This window comes from Nerophis lumbriciformis, linkage group LG38, assembly GCF_033978685.3.
Source record: "Nerophis lumbriciformis linkage group LG38, RoL_Nlum_v2.1, whole genome shotgun sequence".
Taxonomy (NCBI): domain Eukaryota; kingdom Metazoa; phylum Chordata; class Actinopteri; order Syngnathiformes; family Syngnathidae; genus Nerophis; species Nerophis lumbriciformis.
This window is the reverse complement of record NC_084585.2, coordinates 5,226,783-5,243,464: the sequence shown is the minus strand read 5'-3', so window position 1 is coordinate 5,243,464 and position 16,682 is coordinate 5,226,783. Positions and strand designations below refer to the sequence as shown.

The 16,682-nt window shown below is 41.5% G+C and overlaps 1 protein-coding gene across 1 annotated transcript in view; it reads right to left on the bottom strand.

The window, feature by feature from the left end:
- LOC133578397 (paxillin-like) overlaps nucleotides 1-16,041 on the bottom strand; it is a 79,063-nt gene extending 63,022 nt beyond the window's left edge. Inside the window, exon 1 of the mRNA XM_072912651.1 lies at nucleotides 15,970-16,041. Within this exon, the coding sequence (XP_072768752.1) occupies nucleotides 15,970-16,021 (52 nt within the window). The 5' untranslated portion in view covers nucleotides 16,022-16,041. The remainder of the gene's footprint in view (nucleotides 1-15,969) is intronic.
- Between the last annotated feature and the right edge of the window lie 641 nt (nucleotides 16,042-16,682).

Below are 16,682 nucleotides of genomic sequence, written 5' to 3'. Positions count from 1 at the left end.
CTGTAACATTAGGAAGGACCTGGAAACCAATGCTTAGAATAGCAGTCAGTAAAAGTAGAGACCGAGGAGACACAGAACCAGAGCCATGGCTGATCCACTTGGACCAAGTTAGCATTAGCATGGATAGCATGGCTGACATGCCAGTGGACCAGGTTGCACACCACAGATTCCACTCAGGACACAGAACACCACACCCTGGACAAGTCGCCACCTCATCGCAGGGCCAACACGGATAGACAGACAACATTCACACCAGTGACGTGCGGTGAGGTTGATGACTGGTGAGGCACTGACTTCATCCCAGTCAGATTTACAAACATATGAACCCTAAAGAGTATCTTATTCACCATTTGATTGGCAGCAGTTAACGGGTTATGTTTAAAAGCTCATACCAGCATTCTTCCCTGCTTGGCACTCAGCATCAAGGCTTGGAATTGGGGGTTAAATCACCAAAAATGATTCCCGGGCGCGGCGCCGCTGCTGCCCACTGCTCCCCTCACCTCCCAGGGGGTGAACCAGGGGATGGGTCGAATGCAGACGACACATTTCATTACACCTAGTGTGTGTGTGACAATCATTGCTACTTTAACTTAACTTTTGTCATGACTTGATCTTGGGTGTTTGCTTTTCCGGGATGCAACGGAAAGTTGGCACGGGCGAGACGGGAATGAAGGTACATGATTTATTTAAGGCTGAAACGACGCGTCGACGTAGTCGACGTCATCGGTTACGTAAATACGTCGACGTCGTTTTTATGCTTCGACGCGTCGCATATTTACGTCACACTGCCGTCATGGCGGAGCGCAAAGCAGATGATGCGAGCGGTGCGAGCGAGGGGAAAAAAGCACGCCAAAAGTCGTCAAAAGTGTGGGAGTATTTCAATAAACAAATGTATATAATTCGGCATTATTTCGGCCAGTCGGCTTATAAAATCAGAGCCGATCAGTTTACGTTCACGCGCAGGTATAACGCGGCGCGCTCCTGTCTCATCTGCTGGTGCGCGAGCCTGGTAATTAGACCGCTGTGTCAAATCAAGGAGTACAAAAGACGCCAGCGCAGAGTGGAAAAAGGTTTAGTTCATTACAGATAACCCAGAGTTGTGCCAAAAGTATGTAAGATTTAATATTTCTCTTCGTGGGTGTGGCGCACCTGTTGCGCTGGTGAGATGGGAGGGGGGGTTGTGTGCATGTAGCGTGCTTAGTCTGGAGGCTAAATACACACAGTGTGTTATGTAACTGTTGTTTAGTGTTGATATTCTTTGCTTAGTTTGATAAATGTTGGAGCAGTTTGCTTCATCAGGAGGGTGAAGTCGCTCAATTTAAAGTGTTGGATTTAACTGTGTTGGTGAGGGCGTAGAAAAAGGGGCATTTTTCTACCAGTAGACAGCGTTTAAGATTGAGTGTTTCACTGCTAAATTAATAATATATTTATATTGAATATGGATTTTAAATATGTATCTAAATAGGTGGTTAATTGGTTAGGTATTTATGTATTTGCATATTGGGTTTTCTGTTGCATTTATCTATTGTGTTTCTGGTGTTAAATGTATTTTATATGTATCTTGGTGCATTTATGTTGAGACAATTTATTTAAAATCTGTTTTAACTTAAAGGGAAAAGATGTGTCCATTTTCTTGCACTTGTTTAATGGTTAAGAGTTTGATAGCTAATTAATAGTTGTAAATTATGGGATTGATAATTGATTGATTTTTTACAGCATGTTAATCTTGTGGTGTTTTGTCCTTAAAGGTTTTTCACCTACTAAAGAAGCTAAAGGCTACTAAAGGCTACTAAAGACAGCTAATGACAGCTAAAGAAACTAAAGTCTATTAACACTGCTAAAGACTGCTAAAAAGACTAAAGAAGAAAAAAGAAGCTGTTTCTTGGTTGGAAAAACTGTTGCAAACTAAAGGAAAATAAAAGGAAAAAGTAACTACGGTCTGGTCTTTTGAGTGAAATCCAGAAGCCACATTCAGCATTGGTACATCCCTTCAAGTGTGGGATAAGCACAGCGAAAAAAGCAAAACACTTGACAGTTGTTGTATGCACACAGTGTCGAGCGGAAATGGCCTATCATAGCAGCACAACGGCTATGAAGGAACATTTGAAAAGAAAACACCCGACAGCGTTCTTGCCATCACCATCAACTAGTCAATCGTCCGCATGAGTATACATTGTCATCATTACACAAAATCATGAATGTGTCATTTGTATCTGCGTTGTAAATTCATAAACTAAAACACTGTTTCGCTCTGAGAGGCGCGTTTGGCATGCCTGTTCAGTGTTTACAAAGACGCGCTCCTCTTTAACGCTAACGTTAATTAGTTGTGCAAATACCTTTTACAACATTAACAGTTACATATACTATGTACAAACCAACAATTAACTTTCACTTTAATCATACTATCATTGTTGTGTTATTAAGCAAAATAAGCAATACTTTTACTTTTGTTGAAATGTTTACACTGTTACAGAATATTTCCGTTTTGCACTTTTTTGTATTGGATGTTTATCTTTATTTTTGCACATTTTAAAGCAAAATAAGCAATACTTTTACTTTAGAAATGCTTATACTATTGCAGAATATTAAGATTTGCACTGGATGTTTACTTTTATATTTGCACATTAAAAAGCAAATAAGCTACTTTTAATTTTGTTAAATGTTAAAAGTTTTAAATGTTTACATTGTTACAGAATATTTTGTCATGTTGTTGTCAATGTTGACTGAGTGGCCATCCTTTTTTTTTTGTATATAAAAGTCATGCCTTTTGAAAAAACTGGCCAACATTTATTTTTTCATCTTCATTTTAAATAAAAAAAATTATCGGTAAAAGGAAAAATAATCTATAGATTAATCGAAAAAATAATCTATAGATTAACCGATTAATCGAAAAAATAATCTATAGATTAATCGATAGAAAAATAATCGTTAGCTGCAGCCTTAGATTTATTTAATATATCAAAAAAAGTCAAACGAAAAGCGCGCACAGTGGCGGAGAATAAACTATGAAACCAAAAGACTATAGAAAAAAAGTACAAACGAAAAACACGCACAATGGCGGAGAACAAACTATGAAACCAAAAAGACTATAAACATGGAACAAAAACTTACTTGGCTTGGACAAAAATAGTTGCATGAAGAATGGACATGGAAAGAAGTGTCAGGCATGGACAGAGCATAAATGTGGTGAGGTCGTCAGAAAGACAAACTGAAAAACACTGAACTTAAATACTACAGACATGATTAACGAAAACAGGTGCGTGACTCAAGACGTGAAACAGGTGCGTGACGTGACAGGTGAAAACTAATGGGTTGCTATGGTGACAATCAAGAGTGCACAATGAGTCCAAACGTGGAACAGGTGAAACTAATGGGGTAATCATGGAAACAAGACAAGGGAGTGAAAATACAGAAACTAAAGAGTCCTATAACTAAACAAAACATGACTTAAAACAAAACATGATTACACAGACATGACAACTTTAACTTTACACACACAAACTGTAGCACACAAAAAAGCACATTTAATAAAAAAAACGTTATTATGGTCTTACCTTTACTTAGAAATTAAGTCCACAACTAAAGCCCTCACTTCAACTTTCCACGTGCAAGATTGAATCTATTTAAAAAAGTGTAACCGAGGGTTTATAAATGTCGCCTATACTGTATGAAACTACAAAATAACAAACACGGAGGCTCCAGTTTACACGAGGACCACTTTATTTACCTTCTTTCAAAAACCTCCGCAACGTGACATCACTTCCGCTCTTAGCGCCTTCAAAATAAGAGCTCAAGGCATATACTGTATAACAGCGCATAACAGGAACTTAACATCACAAAGAGGAAAGCCCATGAAAATAGGTTACAAAAGTTATTTAATAAGAAGCCAAAAAGTGCAAAAACAATAATGTTCGTGTTGGAGGAGTTGTGAATTAGGTAAACCTGCAGTCTGCAGGTGTATCTAATGTTGTGTCCCTGCAGTCATTCACAACTCCTCCAACACCAACATTATTGTTTTTGCACATTTTGGCTTCTTATGAAATAATTTTTTAAAACAGATTAAATCTTGCACGTGGGAAGTTTAAGTGTGGGCTTTAGTTGATATAACAATTCTACGGCGAGGGTGCAGGAGGTGAGCCTCAGCCAGTGCGTCTTTTGCAGCCGTTTTATGATCGCTCAGCACAAGAAATACGTTACACACATACAGTTGTTGACAAAATACACTGTACATTATATACCTCAGCTAACTAAACTATGGAAATGTATAATATAATTCATATAGCAATACAGTCTCACTGCACAGCAGACCAGCAGTTAGCCGAGTCATTGCGCAATCCATGTTGAGGCACTGAGTGACGTGCCTCAACTGGCTGCTGTTCACCGCACCGTCTCTTCTCAGTATTTGAAGGGCAAATGTGAAAATTCAGCGATTTTGAATAAAAATAATTTAAAACTGGTGAAGTTAAATGGAAAATAACTTTATAGTATAATCACTGGATACATATAACAATTTAATTCATTTTTTTTCTTTTTACATTTTTTTTCTTTCCATGATGGCAGGTGAGGCCCCGCCTCACCTGCCTCTAGTGACTGCACGTCACTGATTCACACTCACATTCACACACTAGGGCCAATTTAGTGTTGCCAATCAACCTATCCCCAGGTGCATGTCTTTGGAGGTGGGAGGAAACCGGAGTACCCGGAGGGAACCCATGCAGTCACGGGGAGAACATGCAAACTCCACACAGAAAGATCCCGAGCCCGGGATTGAACTCGGGACTACTCAGGACCTTCCCATTGTGAGGCACATGCACATACAGTTGATAGACAATTGCGATAGCCAATCAGATCACGAGTTGTTGTCAGTAAGGCCTTCTAGAAGACATTTACTTGTCCTGTGATTGGATGAATTTGAGAACACATAGAGTTGAGAGCAGTGACGTGCAGTCACTAGAGGCAGGTGAGGCGGGGCCTCACCTGCCATCATGGAAAGAAAAACAATTTAAAAAGAAAAAAATATATATTAAATTGTTAAATGTATCCAGTGATTATACTATAAGGTTATTTTCCATTTAACTTCACCAGTTTTAGATTATTTTTATTCAAAATCGCTGAATTTTCACATTTGCCGTTCAAATACTGAGAAGAGACGGTGCGGTGAACAGCAGCCAGTCGAGGCACGTCACTCAGTGCCTCAACATGGACGGACTCGGCTAACTGCTGGCCTGCTGTGCAGTGAGACTGTATTGCTGTATGAATTATATTATACATTTCCATAGTTTAGTTAGCTGAGGTATATAATGTACAGTGTATTTTGTCAACAACTGTATGTGTGTAACGTATTTCTTGTGCTGAGCGATCATAAAACGGCTGCAAAAGACGCACTGGCTGAGGCTCGCCTCCTGCACCGCCGCCGTAGATTATAGGTTGTATCAACTAAAGCCCACACTTAAACTTTCCACGTGCAAGATTGAATCTATTTAAAAAAGTTATTTCATAAGAAGCCAAAAAGTGCAAAAACAATAATGTTGGTGTTGGAGGAGTTGCGAATGACTGCTGGGCCACAACATTAGGTACACCTGCAGACTGCAGGTGTACCTAATTCACAACTCCTCCAACACGAACATTATTGTTTTTGCACTTTTTGGCTTCTTATTAAATAACTTTTGTAACCTATTTTTATGGGCTTTCCTCTTTGTGATGTTAAGTTCCTGTTATGCGCTGTTATACAGTATATGCCTTGAGCTCTTATTTTGAAGGCGCTAAGAGCGGAATTTTGACACGGAGTGGAGCGGAGGTTTTTGAAAGAAGGTAAATAAAGTGGTCCTCGTGTAAACTGGAGCCTCCGTGTTTGTTATTTTGTAGTTTCATACAGTATAGGCGACATTTATAAACCCTCGGTTACACTCTATCAATCAATATATTTTAAGACCTTTCAATATCGTATTTAAGACCTTTTATGAGAGTTTAGGATAATTTTAGACATTTTAAGGCCTTAAATTTAAATGATTAGATTTAAGACTTTTTAAGACCCCGCGGACACCCTGTTATCTGTAATGATCAATGTCAGTACGCTGATTCCGTGTCATTCAGTTCTCTGTCCGTTTGCAGTTGTATCATAAAGATAAAGTCTCTGCCAGTCAAAGGCTGGCCTGCAATGTTTTATATTTACGGGAAACACGCTTGACTTTATCGCGAGGCCCTTGGTATTCCTCACTCAATGTGAACCAAGTGGGAACTAGGTATGCCTCTCTCCCGCATTAAAATAAAACACATGTACTATTAAATGCACAGCGCTTACATGATTCCTTAGTCCTTTTACCAGATTTGACATAATTAAACTCAGTTTTTCTTTCTTAACCCAAAGGCATAACCATACTTGCCAACCTTGAGACCTCCGATTTCGGGAGGTGGGGGGCGGGGGCGTGGTTGGGGGCGAGGCGTGGTTGGGGGCGTGGTTAAGAGGGGAGGAGTATATTTACAGCTAGGATTCACCAAGTCAAGTATTTCATATATATATATATATATATATATATATATATATTAGAGATGCGCGGATAGGCAATTATTTCATCCGCAACCGCATCAGAAAGTCGTCAACCATCCGCCATCCACCCGATGTAACATTTGATCAGAACCGCACCCGCCCGTTGTTATATATCTAATATAGACGATGCAAGGCATTAGTGAGGTTATAAAGCTTTTGCCTGTTAAAGAAAGGAGACTGATCCAATGCAGCACAGACATTCGCGTGCCACGCTGTCACGGCCCAGACGCACACCAGTGCGCAATCATATGGGAGCCGCGCTGAGCGCACCTCCAAGCGCGTCTCGCTGCCGGCGACGGCCGGGTATATGGGCCCGACGCTCCAGCGCCATCCATTTTCAGGGCTAGTTGATTCGGCAGGTGGGTTGTTACACACTCCTTAGCGGGTTCCAACTTCCATGGCCACCGTCCTAGCTGCTGTCTATATCAACCAGGGTGAGCCCCACCCCTTTCGTGAGCGCACTGCGCGCGGAGTGACCCCTGTTACGCGCCCCCGGCAACAGGGGTGGCGCGGGCAGGTAAGCTGCGCGGGCGCAGCGCGCGGAGTGACTCCTGTTACAAGCCCCCGGCCACGGGGGTGGAGGGCAGGTAAGCTGCTTACCTGCTGCGCGTGACGCGTGACGCCGGCCGCGGCGAAGGCGGACGAGGCGGGGTGTCGGTGCGGTGGGCGCGGTGGTGACCCTGGACGTGCGTCGGGCCCTTCTCGCGGATCGCCTCAGCTACGGCTCCCTTTGGGGCCCTCTCGGGGGAAGGGGCCTCGGTCGGGGGCCTTCTCCGCTCCGTAAAATTGTCCATCTCTTTTCTTTTTTTTTCTTCTGTTGTGGCATATGCTGCAGGTGCCTGCTCGTTTTTCGTATGTGGGTAACAACATTTAACTATGTATATATATTTCCCAATTGGTTTAACTGCCACCCGCCTGAATCTATTTAAAATCTAATTTTTTTCAACCGCCCAACCCGACCCGACCCGACCCGCGGATAAAATCTAATTTTTTTAAATTTCACCAGCCCGATCCGCGGACTCCGCGGTTGTGCCCGCAAACCGCGCATCTCTAATATATATATATATATATATAAATAAAATAAATACTTGAATTTCAGTGTTCATTTATTATTTTATTTTAGTCACATATACACACACATAACACTCATCTACTCATTGTTGAGTTAAGGGTTGAATTGTCCATCCTCAATCTATTTGTCACTATTTTTCTAACCATGTTGAACGCCCTCACTGATGATGCATTGCTGTGTGGCACGCAAAAAGTGCTTTCATCAAATGCACTAGATGGCAGTATTGTCCTGTTTAAGAGTGTCGCAACATTGCTGTTTACGGCAGACAAACTGCTTTACGGTAAACGAAATGTTGTTGTTGTGTGTTGTTACCGCGCTGGGAGGACGTTAATGAAACTGCCTAACAATAAACCCACATAAGAAACCAAGAACTCGCCCTCCATCATTCTACAGTTATAACGTGTTTATATTGTGTGCCTGAATTTCGGGAGATTTCCGGGAGAAAATTTGTCCCCGGAGGTTTTCGGGAGAGGCGCTGAATTTCGGGAGTCTCCCGGAAAATCCGGGAGGGTTGGCAAGTATGGGCATAACAATGAAAACAACATAATCTGTCTAAAATCGGTATGTATTTCCAAATTGGTTGGTTATGCTCCCTCATTAACACAAGTCTGTTATTTCTATCTTTCTATGGACTGATATGTAGACAAAAAACTAAAAAAAAAAACCATACCATAATCATTATGTCAACTGGGAAAAAGTCATTCTTGCTATTGTCCGAACAAAGCTAACCTGCAGCTGCAAAAGCAGATGTTCTTCCAGATGCTTTGCAAAACGGACGCTAATCAAATTAGCTCTGTTGATGAACTGGCTTTCCCCCTCATTAAAAACAATTTGCTGCTCCAAAATAAGTTTCAACATGAACTCTCAGGCTATACATGGTCCTGGAAGAAAATAACATAGAAGCGGCTGATTTACCAAGTGGCACACATATACACTTTATCAGTGACGTGCAGTCACTAGAGGCAGGAAAGAAAGAAAGAAAAAAAATGTAAAAAGAAAACAATTTAATTAAATTGTTATATGTATGCAGTGATTATACTATAAAGTTATTTTCCATTTAACTTCACCAGTTTTAGATAATTTTTATTCAAAATCGCTGAATTTTCACATTTGCCGTTCAAATACTGAGAAGAGACGGTGCGGTGAACAGCAGCCAGTTGAGGCACGTCACTCAGTGCCTCAACATGGACGGACTCGGCTAACTGCTGGCCTGCTGTGCAGTGAGACCGTATTGTTATATGAATTATATTATACATTTCCATAGTTTAGTTAGCTGAGGTATATAATGTACAGTGTATTTTGTCAACAACTGTATGTGTGTAACGTATTTCTTGTGCTGAGCGATCATAAAACGGCTGCAAAAGACGCACTGTGTGAGGCTCGCCTCCTGCACCCCCGCCGTAGAATTGTTGTATCAACTAAAGCCCACACTTAAACTTTCCACGTGCAAGATTGAATCTATTTTAAAAAGTTATTTCATAAGAAGCCAAAAAGTGCAAAAACAATAATGTTCGTGTTGGAGGAGTTGTGAATGACTGCAGGGCCACAACATTAGGTACACCTGCAGACTGCAGGTGTATCTAATTCACAACTCCTCCAACATGAACATTATTGTTTTTGCACTTTTAGGCTTCTTATTAAATAACTTTTGTAACCTATTTTTATGGGCTTTCCTCTTTGTGATGTTAAGTTCCTGTTATGCGCTGTTATACAGTATATGCCTTGAGCTCTTATTTTGAAGGCGCCAAGAGCGGAAGTGATGACATGTTGTAGTGGAGCGGAGGTTTTTGAAAGAAGGTACCGTATTTTCCGCACTATTAGCCACACCTAAAAACCACAAATTTAGTGAAAAGCTGACAGTGCGGCTTTTAACCCGGTGCGCTTTATATATGGATTAATATTAAGATTCATTTTCATAAAGTTTCGATCTCGCAACTACGGTAAACAGCCGCCATCTTTTTTCCCCGTAGAAGAGGAAGTGCTTCTTCTTCTATGCAAGCAACCGCCAAGGTAAGCACCCGCCCCCATAGAACAGGAAGCGCTTCTTCTTCTACTGTAAGCAACCACCCGCCCGCGTAGAAGAAGAAGAAGCGCGCGGATATTACCGTACGTTTCATTTCCTTTGTGTGTTTACATCTGTAAAGACCACAAAATGGCTCCTACTAAGCGACAGGGATTCGGTTCATGAAAAGACGCAATCTCTCCATCCGCACACGGATTACTATTTCACAGCAACTGCCTAAAGACTTTCAAGAAAAGCTGGCTACTTTCCGTGCATATTGTAAAAACAAGATAGCTGAAAAAAAGATCCGGCCAGAGAACATTATCAACATGGACGAGGTTCCACTGACTTTTGATATTCCTGTGAACCGCACTGTGGATACAACGGGAGCACGTACGGTGAATATTCGCACCACAGGGAATGAGAAGTCATCCTTCACTGTGGTTCTAGCTTGCCATGCTAATGGCCAGAAACTTCCACCCATGGTGATATTCAAAAGGAAGACCTTGCCAAAAGAGACCTTTCCAGCCGGCGTCATCATAAAAGCTAACTCGAAGGGATGGATGGATGAAGAAAAGATGAGCGAGTGGTTAAGGGAAGTTTACGCGAAGAGGCCGGGTGGCTTTTTTCACGCAGCTCCGTCCATGTTGATATACGACTCCATGCGCGCCCACATCACGCTGGTTTTTAGTATATTATTAAAGTTTGACTGACCTATCTGACTGTTTTTTTGACATTCCTTTAGCGCAGTTAGATGCGGCTTATAACACAGGGCGGCTTATAGGTGGACAAAGTTTTGAAATATGCCGTTCATTGAAGGCGCGGCTTATAACCCAGGGCGCCTTATGGTGCGGAAGATACGGTAAATAAAGTGGTCCTCGTGTAAACCGGAGCCTCCGTGTTTGTTATTTTGTAGTTTCATACAGTATAGGCGACATTTATAAACCCTCGGTTACACTTTTTTAAATAGATTCAATCTTGCACGTGGAAAGTTTAAGTGAGGGCTTTAGTTGATATAACACACCTGTCAGGGGGTTCATTAATCCAGCACAACAGCGGTGAATGGACTTTATTTATAAGTAAAGGTAAGACCATAATAACGTTTTTTTTTTATTAAATGTGCTTTTTTGTGTGCTACAGTTTGTATGTGTAAAGTTAAAGTTAAGTTAAAGTACCAATGATTGTCACACACACACACTAGGTGTAATGAAATTTGTCCTCTGCATTTGACCCATCCCCTTGATCACCCCCTGGGAGGTGAGGGGAGCAGTGAGCAGCAGCGGTGGCCGTGCCCGGGAATCATTTTTGGTGATTTAACCCCCAATTCCAAGCCTTGATGCTGAGTGCCAAGCAGGGAAGAATGCTGGTATGAGCTTTTAAACATAACCCGTTAACTGCCGCCAATCAAATGGTGAATAAGATACTCTTTAGGGTTCATATGTTTGTAAATCTGACTGTGATGAAGTCAGTGCCTCACCAGTCATCAACCTCACCGCACGTCACTGCACTTTATCCATAGACTTGTTGTAAAGCTAAGAGACTATTGTAGCTTCACAGTAATGGTTGTAAACGGAGGACATTTTGAAGCTTGTCTGAACAATCTGCTGGGCGTGCGCTGGCCTGATACTCACTACACAAACACGGAGGTGTGGCAGCTCTCTCTGCCAAAGGAACATACCAAGAACTCAAGCATTCTCCTGTGACCAAAATTGGATCGCCAGTCAAATGAGAAAATCACAAGAGCATACAAGACCTTTACCAGGTACCTTCGACCTACTTTGAACAGTATCTGATCAAATCACGGGGGCGTGGTTTTGCATTCTTAATTAAAATGAGGAAAAAAAGGATGTAAACAATAGATAACAGTGAAGAATATTTATGATGTCCATGTGTGTTGCATCTTATTTCAGAAGCGGCAGACATGCACGCTTTTTTAGTTAAATCCATGGGTGTGGCGCCCTATGGTCTGTAGCTTAATGCATGCCATACTGGGGTCATACTGTGCATACTGTATATACAGTACAGGACAAAAGTTTGGACACACCTTCTTATTCACAACCCAACTGATGTGGAAAAAATGGTGTGATTTAGCTGGAGAACAAAACTAATTTATCTAATTTAACCAACACAACTTACAAACCCCGTTCCCATATTAAAGTTAAAGTTAAAGTACCAATGATTGTCACACACACACTAGGTGTGGCGAAATTATTCTCTGCATTTGACCCATCACCCTTGATCACCCCCTGGGAGGTGAGGGGAGCAGTGGGCAGCAGCGGTGGCCGCGCCCGGGAATCATTTTTGGTGATTTAACCCCCAATTCCAACCCTTGATGCTGAGTGCCAAGCAGGGAGGTATTGGGTCCCATTTTTATAGTCTTTGGTATGACTCGGCCGGGGTTTGAACTCACAACCTACCGATCTCAGGGCGGACACTCTAACCACTAGGCCACTGAGTTGGGAAATTGCGTTAGATCATACTTGCCAACCCTCCCGGATTTTCCGGGAGACTCCCGAAATTCAGCGCCTCTCCCGAAAACCTCCCGGGACAAATTTTCTCCCGAAAATCTCCCGAAATTCAGGCGGAGCTGGAGGGGGCGCCCCCTCCAGCTCCATGCGGACCTGAGTGACGTGTTGACAGCCTGTTTTCACGTCTGCTTTCCCACAATATAAAGCATGCCTGCCCAATCACGTTATAACTGTCGAATTCTAACTGTTCTTGGTTTCTTATGTGGGTTTATTGTTAGGCAGTTTCATTAACGTCCTCCCAGCGTGGTAAAAACACACAACAACAGCAGTCAAGTTTTCGTCTGCCGTAAAGCAGTTCGTTTGCCGTAAACAGCAATGTTGTGACACTTTTAAACAGGACAATACTGCCATCTACTGTACATGCATATGTGACCCACCCATAACGTGTCACATTTTTGTGTTGATTTATTTATGATTCATTAGTACCGCGACACTATACTAGTACCGGTATACCGTACAACTGTCAAGTTCAAACACTGATGACATCTATTAAACAGACAAGAAGCAAGGAATCATGCAGAGACAGAGTTCAATTTAGCTCAATGAGGAGAGACGTATTGGGCTGTACACTTAGTTACAGTTCCAACCTACGCTCTGAGGCACAGCCCACGTGCTCCACTATTTATTCGGGAGGTCCCTGGTTACATCACTGAGGCTGCTTCTCAAGGAAGGGGGGTAATTTCAGCCATACTTGCCAACCCTCCCTGATTTTCCGGGAGACTCCCGAAATTCAGCGCCTCTCCTGAAAACCTCCCGGGACAAATTTCCTCCCGAAAAACTCCCGAAATTCAGGCGGACCTGAGTGACGTGTTGACAACACACAACAACAGCGTCTACCGTAAAGCAGTTCGTCTGCCGTAAACAGCAATGTTGTGACACTTTTAAACAGGACAATACTGCCATCTACTGTACATGCATATGTGACCCACCCATAATGTGTCACATTTTTGTGTTGATTTTTTTATTTTATTTTGTGGTTTGAATTCGTTTTTGGAGCTGTCATTACACATTTATCAGTATTCACATTGGTCAGTAGGGGGCAGTAGGGCGTTTCTTCCCAATTGAATACTATCACCTGCAGACCGGAAGTGTCTTGTCATTCTGATGAGCGCGACCAGTCTGTGAACAATTGAAACGTCCTGTGTGCTTTTTCCTCCTGTATAACAGGTTAGTTTTGGTGAATCAACTCACTGAATAATATCCATGTGATCTTTATAAGTTTAAGTACACATTCTGATGGTGGAGCCTAACTCTAAAGTGGTTTGTGAGTTGTAGTTTGTATTTGTGAATGAATCCAGTGCACAGCTGCAGTAATCAATACAAAATGGCGACGTGAGTGCGCAATGTTTATATAGGAACTTCTGATCCTTCAGACTCCCAAATTAGAGCTCCCGTTTTCTTATTGATTTTATAATGTATATTTGTATAATGTGTGTGTTCTGAAATAGTGACAGAGAATAGAACAAGGATGGACAATTCACCCCTTAACTCAACAATGAGTAGATGAGTGTTATGTGTGTGTATATGTGTGTAAATAAATGAACACTGAAATTCAAGTATTTCTTTTATTTATATATATATATATATATATATATATATATATATATATATATATATATATATATATATATATATATATATATATATATATATATAGCTAGAATTCGCTGAAAGTCAAGTATTTATATTTATATATATATATATATATATATATATATATATATCTTAACCACGCCCCCCCGCCCCACCCCCGACCACGCCCCCCACCCCCCACCTCCCAAAATCGGAAGTCTCAAGGTTGGCAAGTATGTGTTAGATGTAAATATAAACGGAATACAATGATTTGCAAATCATTTTCAAGCCATATTCAGTTGAATATGCTACAAAGACAACATATTTGATGTTCAAACTGATAAAAAATGTTTTTGTTGCAAATAATCATTAACTTTAGAATTTGATGCCAGCAACACGTGACAAAGAAGTTGGGAAAGGTGGCAATAAATACTGATAAAGTTGAGGAATGCTCATCAAACACTTATTTGGAACATCCCACAGGTGTGCAGGCTAATTGGGAACAGGTGGGTGCCATGATTGGGTATAAAAACAGCTTCCCAAAAAAATGCTCAGTCTTTCACAAGAAAGGATGGGGCGAGGTACACCCCGTACTATCTATCTATCTATCTATCTTTGTCCACAACTGCGTGAGCAAATAATCAAACAGTTTAAGAACAACGTTTCTCAAAGTGCAATTGCGAGAAATTTAGGGATTTCAACATCTACGGTCCATCATATCATCAAAAGGTTCAGAGAATCTGGAGAAATCACTCCACGTAAGCGGCATGGCCGGAAACCAACATTGAATGACCGTGACCTTCCATCCCTCAGACGGCACTGTATCAAAAACCGACATCAATCTCTAAAGGATATCACCACATGGGCTCAGGAACACTTCAGAAAACCACCGTCACTAAATACAGTTGGTCGCTACATCTGTAAGTGCAAGTTAAAGCTCTACTATGCAAAGCCAAAGCCATTTATCAACAACATCTAGAAACGCCGCCGGCTTCTCTGGGCCCGAGATCATCTAAGACTCATGCAAAGTGGAAAAGTGTTCTGTGGTCTGACGAGTTTTTGGAAATATTCGACATCGTGTCATCCGGACCAAAGGGGAAGCGAACCATCCAGACTGTTATCGACGCAAAGTTCAAAAGCCAGCATCTGTGATGGTATGGGGGTGTATTAGTGCCCAAGGTATGGGTAACTTACACATCTGTGAAGGCACCATTAATGCTGAAAGGTACATACAGGTTTTGGAACAACATATGCTGCCATCTAAGCGCCGTCTTTTCCATGCAAGACAATGCCAAGCCACATTCAGCACGTGTTACAACAGCGTGGCTTCGTAAAAAAAGAGTGCGGGTATTTTCCTGGCCCGCCTGCAGTCCAGACCTGTCTCCCATCGAAAATGTGTGGCGCATTATGAAGCGTAAAATACGACAGCGGAGACCCCGGACTGTTGAACGACTGAAGCTCTACATAAAACAAGAATGGGAAAGAATTCCACTTTCAAAGCTTCAACAATTAGTTTCCTCAGTTCCCAATCGTTTATTGAGTGTTGTTAAAAGGAAAGGCCATGTAACACAGTGGTGAACATGCCCTTTCCCAACTACTTTGGCACGTGTTGCAGCCTTGAAATTCTAAGTTAATTATTATTTGCAAAAAAAAATAAAGTTTATGAGTTTGAACATCAAATATGTTGTCTTTGTAGTGCATTCAATTGAATATGGGTTGAAAAGGATTTGCAAATCATTGTATTCCATTTATATTTACATCTAACACAATTTCCCAACCCATATGGAAACGGGGTTTGTAGAAGAGCCACAACAGACAGTAGAAAACAGTAAAAAAATAGCCTGGATGACGTCTTAAAAATGTGACATGAGAACGAGAGCAGTTCCAATCAAACAGAGACTCAGTAAGTGACATGCTGGCCTGACGCAATAAAGCAAGGCAAGACGAGAGGGAGTGAAACTGGGTAGTGTGTGTTTGTATTAAGGAGACACCCTTCCTCCCAAATGAATGGCGAGCATTTTTAATTACACGGAGGTCGCTCCACATGGGGGTTCATTTCAGGAAAGAGAAGGCGGAAGTGAGCGAAAGATAAAAAAAAGGGTGGCAGGAAGAAGAGGATTTGGAAGGGGGAAGGGAGGATGTGCAGGAAACAAGAGTATGGAAAGCCAAACCTTATAAGGAGCATATTGCAAACGATGCAGAGCCACTCAGAATATGAAGAGTAATTGGACAAATGAGTTACTCTTACAAGTACTGGACGTCAACAGAGGCTGGACATGCTGTGTTGACACAGTGCACATAATGGCAGCATGGAGCCAATCACTGCACAAGTCAACAAGAGACCATGTTCTTCGGGAAGGGGCTCTGACAACTGCGACATAAGAAGCAGTCTGCCTGCAAGGGGTGTTGTTGAGATTCAGGTTAGGGCTGGGCGATATGGCCTTTTATTAATATCTCGATATTTTTAGGCCATGTCACGATACACCATATACAGGTAAAAGCCAGTAAATTAGAATATTTTGAAAAACTTGATTTATTTCAGTAATTGCATTCAAAAGGTGTAACTTGTACATTATATTTATTCATTGCACACAGACTGATGCATTCAAATGTTTATTTCATTTAATTTTGATGATTTGAAGTGGCAACAAATGAAAATCCAAAATTCCGTGTGTCACAAAATTAGAATATTACTTAAGGCTAATACAAAAAAGGGATTTTTAGAAATGTTGGCCAACTGAAAAGTATGAAAATGAAAAATATGAGCATGTACAATACTCAATACTTGGTTGGAGCTCCTTTTGCCTCAATTACTGCGTTAATGCGGCGTGGCATGGAGTCGATGAGTTTCTGGCACAGCTCAGGTGTTATGAGAGCCCAGGTTGCTCTGATAGTGGCCTTCAACTCTTCTGCGTTTTTGGGTCTGGCATTCTGCATCTTCCTTTTCACAATACCCCACAG